General features: G+C 41.6%; 1 protein-coding gene across 1 annotated transcript; it reads right to left on the bottom strand.

Annotated features, from left to right (window-relative positions):
* Positions 1 to 5,622: 5,622 nt before the first annotated feature.
* LOC138751151 (probable G-protein coupled receptor 139) lies at positions 5,623 to 6,521 on the bottom strand (the record flags this gene model as incomplete). Its single annotated transcript, XM_069913213.1, has 1 exon — positions 5,623 to 6,521. A coding segment is annotated over one exon (899 nt), but the record flags the coding sequence as incomplete, so codon positions are not given.
* Positions 6,522 to 6,776: the final 255 nt, after the last annotated feature.

Here is a 6,776-nt window from a genome sequence, read left to right as displayed (position 1 = left end):
GGTGAACATTGTTAATGCTAACTTCTGTGCGCAGTACAAGAATTGCGTGCAACCAGTGAGATTGGACTGTGCTCCAAATAACTTTTCTAATCTTAAATATACATTCACACCACTTGCGTTTAGTATTAGAGGGGGGATTAAGTAGTTAGGTAGGTTAAGTAATAAGTTAAAGTTTAATTCTGTTTTCTTGTTCAGATATAATTTAAAACTATTTTTGTTTTAGTAACCTTGTGTTGCGTTGCTTATTTATTGCTGCTGGTTTTTGGGGGCCTCTGGACTCCGTATACCAGAAAGAGTAAACCAGAAACCTAGTGCAGTTCTGATGCACTCTATACGAGAAACAAATGTCAGGACCCGCGCTAGTGGTTTCGTTCATTTTCTTCAGTGTCACTATTCTTCCTTTGTTTCGATCATTAACGTTACATTTTTCAATTCTAAGACATGATAAAATATTGAATAACCTCTTTCAGGGAGCTCACGCTGTTATATTCATCTGTGTCATCCCTGTGGCATAATCACAATGAGCAGACCAACCAAGTAAAGGGGTTGTCAATATTCAGAGGGGTTCTTGAAGTTTGGGGATTTAATTGATGTACGCGGCCGACATGCACCCTTTTGCCTATTATGCCAACAGACTTTGACAAATGAAAAAATGAATGCAGACCGTCTTGATGCTCATTTCAGGGCGAAAGTCCCAACCATGCCAATTCAAAATTGGAATATGTTAAATCACTGAAAGAGAAGTTTGAAATTCGATCAAAAATCACTTCATTATTCGCTGCACAAACTGACGTCCTGAATACAACCTTTCAAGCTTGCTATGAAACCTACCTGCTGATTTATTCTGAGGATAATTTTGAGACACTATATACTTTGAACAAACAACTCTAAATAGCATGTCAGGACCCGCGCCAGTGATTTTGTTCATTTTCTTCAGTGTCACTATTCTTCCTTTGTTTCGATCATTAACGTTACATTTGCTCGTTGATGCAAAAACACAGATATTTGAATTCACGACACTTCTAGAATGACGCCAAAGGAATATTTCTGCAAGACATTTCAGACAATTCTATTGGTTGAATAAATGTGAGGTAGCTAATGCTGCTACAAACATCATGGTTGACCATTGGGAAATGTTAGTGACCGACTCCAATGATAGATTTTGTTATTTAAAGTCAACGGATTTCCCTCTTGTTTAGGTCATGATGGTGGATTTGTGTGAAGGTCCAGCGCAATACAAAGAGGTGTTATCGGAGTTGTAACGTGATGAATCTTGAAAACTGTTCAAGCTGAAAAGAACCATGATGTGGCCGTCTAACGAGATCGTAAAGAAAAACTGAACTGGACTACTTTAGCAAGGGACGAATTGATACATTTTCCTTCGTTCTATTTAGTAGATTTCAGCTTCAGTGTTGTCCGTAATTTGCTTCAGGTTAAGAGAAATGACAAAACGTTGAGGTTTAAAGTTAAAACTAACAAAGTTAGTCGCTTAAATCAAAAGAAATATGTAGCCAGCGACAGGGTCGAGTTGACGTATTGAAGTAGTAGTTGAATATGAAATAAGTGTTACCGTGTATTACCGACCAAATTGCATTGAAATGCACTTGCATTAAATGATTTAATGAAAACTTATTTGTATACATCACTTTTCCCTCTAACGTTGGGGCGGACAAGTTTTTGAAAAATTAAAGTGGGGTCTATAGGGCAAAAAATGTTGGGAACCACTGCTCTAAACACTCTCCTCATCTCTTGTAGATTGCATTGCAGCCAATCCCATGGTGCACTCATCAACAGGCTGATGTTAAAAGCAATCTCCAAGGTTTTCAGCAAATTCACTCTCTCTTCAGATCCAGAACAAACACAATTTCCCCAATGTACCTGAATATTAAAATACCGCAGGATTTTCACAACGTTGCCATTCACGCATGCTTTGTCTCTTTGCTATTGTAATTTGTTGGCCACATCCTGGCTAGTGATTTGAGGTCCGTCAAAAGACAGTCAGCTGTACATTTTAACCCTTGCAATTTCCAAATTCGATCAACAAAGGTTCTATATCTTACCATATAAGCATATAACCACTTGCAGCACAGAACAGGCAAGTTCGGCCCTATTATTCCATGCGGTAACTAATTCCCACCCTCCTAGTCCCACTGACCATCACCCAGTCCATACTCCTCCAGTCCTCTCCTCTCCATGTAACTATCCAGTCTATCCTTAAATGTAACCAATGATCCCGCTTCAACCACGTCTGCTGGAAGCTCATTCCACATCCCTACCACCCTTTGCATAAAGAAACTTCCCCTCATGTTCCCCTTATAATTTTCCCCCTTCAATCTTAAACCATGCCCTCTAGTTTGAATCTCCCCCACTCTTAATTGAAAAAGCCTATCCACATTTACTCTGTCTGTCCATTTTAAAATCTTAAACACCTCTATCAAGTACCCCCTCAATCTTCTACGCTCCAGAGAAAAAAGCCCTAGTCTGCACAACCTTTCCCTGTAACTCAAACCTTGAAATCCTGTCAACATTCTCGTGAACCTTCTCTGTACTCTCTCTATTTTGTTTATATCTTTCCTATAATTTGGTGACCAAAACTGTACACAGTACTCCAAATTTGGCCTCACCAATGCCTTGTACAATTTCATCATAACCTCCTTACTCTTGAATTCAATACTCCGATTTATGAAGGCCTACATTCCAAATGCCTTCTTCACCACACCATCTACCTGAGTATCAGCCTTGAGGGTACATCACTCCTAAATCCCTTTGTTGCTCTGCACATCACAATAGCCTACAATTTAATGCATATGACCTATTTAACAAATGCACCTCCACAAACAAATCAACTCTGTTCCTCAGCAACAGATACAAAATGACCCTATCTTGTAATCTGTGGAAGCTTTGGATACACTGCAAACTTGGATATTAAGCTCCCAATAACATCCGCTCTTCAGCTCCGACTCCGCAGTGACCACGCAATCATACTTGCCAATGTGCAGCTCAACATCATAGACATCCACTTAATGTCGAGTGGTGCCTGAATATAAATGCAAATTCTTTTGCCCATTACTTATTACATTTGTCTTTGTCTCCCTATTGAATGTTCAGTCATTCCATTGGCTGCAACTTTTCCCTAACTGCATGGTCCTCCACAAATAGTCCCTACCAGTTGGAGATGGTTTTGGGCCAATTTCATCGTCCTCTTCACTTTGGTTTCCATCCCCTGTCAGTCAAGTTTAAATAGCCCAAACAGAATAAGCAAACCCTCCTGTTTGGATATTGTTTCCTCTCGAGTTAAGTTGCAACATCTCCTACGTTTCCAGGTCAACCCTTCCCGAAGAAATGTCCCAATGATGCAAAGTTTGAAACCCCTCCCACTGCGCCAAGATCAACTTTTGGCGAAACATTCCCCTAAGAAATATATCTACACGCTCATCGGCAGCCTGGACCCGACACCCGTGAGACAACACAATCTCCTGGAGTCTCTTATACGGCCTCAGATTCTCCTCTAGTTTCACCCAACTGTCTTCTAGCAGAATTCACCCTTCCCTTGTGAGACTCAGATGCCACTATTGAGCTATTCATTAGGCTACCGCCAGGCCCAGGTAGTTCATTCCCCTAAACAGCATCCAAATATTTATACTTGTTGTTAAATTGAATGGTCACCGGGGTACTCAGGTACAGGTAAATGTAAAGGTTCCATTATTTCTATATAAGACTACATTTAGATTTTAACATAAATGATATTTAAAACTTTGTCCTACTTTAATGCCGGCAGAGAGTCGCCACTTAGCCCTGCATTCCTCAAAGAATCCGACAGCACCTGGTGTGCCTGGACCATCTCTAATCCAAGTATCAATCAGTCCTGAGCCTGCTTAGCTTCCGATCCTATCAACCTTCCCTCTTCAGTCACCCATCTGACTTACCCCGTCTTATCAGACGTGATTGTATCCCTGTTAATCCTGTCTAGCACCTCCTCAGCCTCCCGAATAGTCGTGAGGTCATCCATCGTATCTGATGCTGGAATTTGAAGCCATAAGCAATTTAATGGGAGAACACAGTGGGCGGAATAATATCAGTGGGAGAAAAGGAATGGTTGACATATTGTTCCTAACCGAGAGTGCAGAGGAGACACAGCGGCAAATTGTTGAAATATGGAGGATGAAGATTGATTTAGAGATGGATAAAGTTGGACGTAGGATGCGGGTCAGGGGTCTGATAAAGGGGCCGAGGGGCAAGAGAAAATAAAGGCTCCACGAGAAGGAATATCGAGAACACGGTGTGAAATGTGTGATCACTGTTGGAGAATGGAAGCTTCAATCGAAGGCTGCAGGTGGTAGAAACTGACACGTGGAAGTGCACTGAAGGAGGGATGAGGCAGGAGGTGAACAGCAAATGACACCAGGAGGAATCATAGCCAGATCATTCTCTCTTGAAGGAATGAGGAAAGGCGACGGTGGAAACAGAATGGGTTGGTTTCGGCGGGATTTTGCGAAGCATCTCTGCTTTTTCTGTGATGGAAACACAAGCTCGGTGCAGCATTAAGTTTAGATACCGCTTTTCATGTCCACACAAACGTCTTCATCTTTTACCCCACTGCAGGGCGAGGCTGAAGAGCTCACATACTGCCTTATCGAAATCATTGGAAGTGGTAACGAGTTCAGGTATCTATACATGCCACTTTCCACGGGTACACTTCAGATGTCCTGATTCCCGCATTTGTCCCATTTTCAAACACTGCACCTTCCTTCTGCCGTCCATTCACACCCACACTCCCCATTCTTTACTGGCCCATCCATTCTTAAATATTTTTCGCATGCCTCTTGTCGTCTCAATATTTTCCTCCCCTTTTTACTGTTACTTATCTGTCTTGCAGCCTGCCTTTCCAATATATATCCCTATCTTGACCCCTAATCCCCTCCATCACCTGTCATGGTTCACCGCTCTCCAGTTAAGATATAAACAAACGTCTTGTCTAATCACGTGACCCTGGACTCTTGATACTGGTTATGTCATCTCTGTCCATGCAGACTCGAGCAAGGGGACCATTCCGAAAAGCGGAGGAAGCATTTTCTTGCAATGATGGTGCTCGACCGGCCGAGGAGCTCCAGCTGTTTTTAGTGCCTTCTTCTTCAGCACATGTATTTTTATTCTACGCTGATAAAAAGAGGTGGATGTCTGGAATGAGTAAGTATGTTCACATTGTTGAACATTTATAAATGAAAATCCGGTACGTCCAATGCATTTACAGGAGCTTTTATGTTCCAAGTTAAGTGTTTGAAACAGTGTGTGCCTCCTCGTGTTTAAAAGATATCGAAAACCCAGTGATTCAGAATTTGAATCCCCAAATATGATAATCACTCAACACCTTTCATTTCTCTTGACGCATTGCAGCAGCATTTGAAAAACACGAATACAATTCTGCCAACCAAACAGATATATCAACGGAATTGAATTGTTAGGCTGGTTTCCACACTCAAACAATGTACTGTCATCAACTGAAATAGAGGCAACAGATGTTCAATTACGTTGCTGAATCCTTTAAAGATATCAACAAAACGCACGAAGATTATCGACCATTTATTTGTAAATTCCCAACAGTGGTTGTAATAGCAAGTGCATTTAATGACAAAGATATCCATTTAATGTAAAGAAATATTTTACCCCATTCTGCAGCTGTTTCCTGAATTCCCTCTGTGACAATGTATAAATGCACGTATTGGTACAGGTACTGAGAAATTGCAACATGAATCCACATTGCTGCAGGACATATGTCGGGGTATTTAAATATTTGTTTGCATAAAAATAATTTTCATATTCCCATTTCAAGTTAAATATGGTAAAAGGAATCCACAAGAAAATAAAGTTGATTGACAGAGCGAACAATAATATCATTGACTTCCTCCGATGTTCCACCTCCGAATCTCTCTGCGATCCACTACTGTTTCGGAGTTTGCGACGCAATTTATTTACAAATATAATATGACTGATTATTAAACCATTGAATAATACAATTAAACAGAAAGGCAACAAAGGTGTCATGATGGAGATGAACACACGGTATGCCTGGAATAGGGGTGAAGCAACAAATTCATCGTTTTGAATGCAGTACCATGGAACGCGGTCAATAACGTAGAGCGGTTGCACGGCAAAGTAGCAGGGAACAAATCTGGCACAGGTTACTATCGGCACCAGTACCGTCAGCACAGCCGCCGTTCTCTCGGTGCAATAACGTTCCTTCAGCTTTTGACTACAAATAGCGATAGAGCGATCGAACGTAAAAACCACCGTCAGCCAGACTGAAGCGTCCATGGCTGAAAGCCTCACGACAAGGTTGAGAGTGCATATTGGAGTTATAAGCAAATAACGGGAATAATGATAGATATTATTTATTTGATCCAACAGAACGCCAGACACAACGCTTATTAAATCTGCCATTGCCATTCCAGCCAAGTAACGAGCTGTGCATTTGGACAGTCCACATTTTCCACGTGAGAGAATCACAATCACAAGCAAATTACCTGGAACGAGGAGAAAAAAAGATCGTTCAATTGATGTAAACCTGACCTGTTTTACTTGGTGCATCTAGCCCATCATGGATCCTGTCTCAACCTATTCTTTGTCCGGCAGGTTGGCTGACAATCATTGAGTGCAAAGTCAGCTGCCTGGAGCTCCGTTTGTCCCTTCGATGTGGCGCGAACGGGGAACCGGAACGGAGATTGCGCCACATGTTCCAGCAATGTTAAGCGGACTCTGAGGTCCACAGCTTTACCAGA

The sequence above is a fragment of the Narcine bancroftii genome, unplaced genomic scaffold, assembly GCF_036971445.1.
Source record: "Narcine bancroftii isolate sNarBan1 unplaced genomic scaffold, sNarBan1.hap1 Scaffold_765, whole genome shotgun sequence".
NCBI lineage: Eukaryota > Metazoa > Chordata > Chondrichthyes > Torpediniformes > Narcinidae > Narcine > Narcine bancroftii.
The sequence above is the reverse complement of the archived record's forward strand: the minus strand, read 5'-3'. Positions and strand labels throughout refer to the sequence as shown.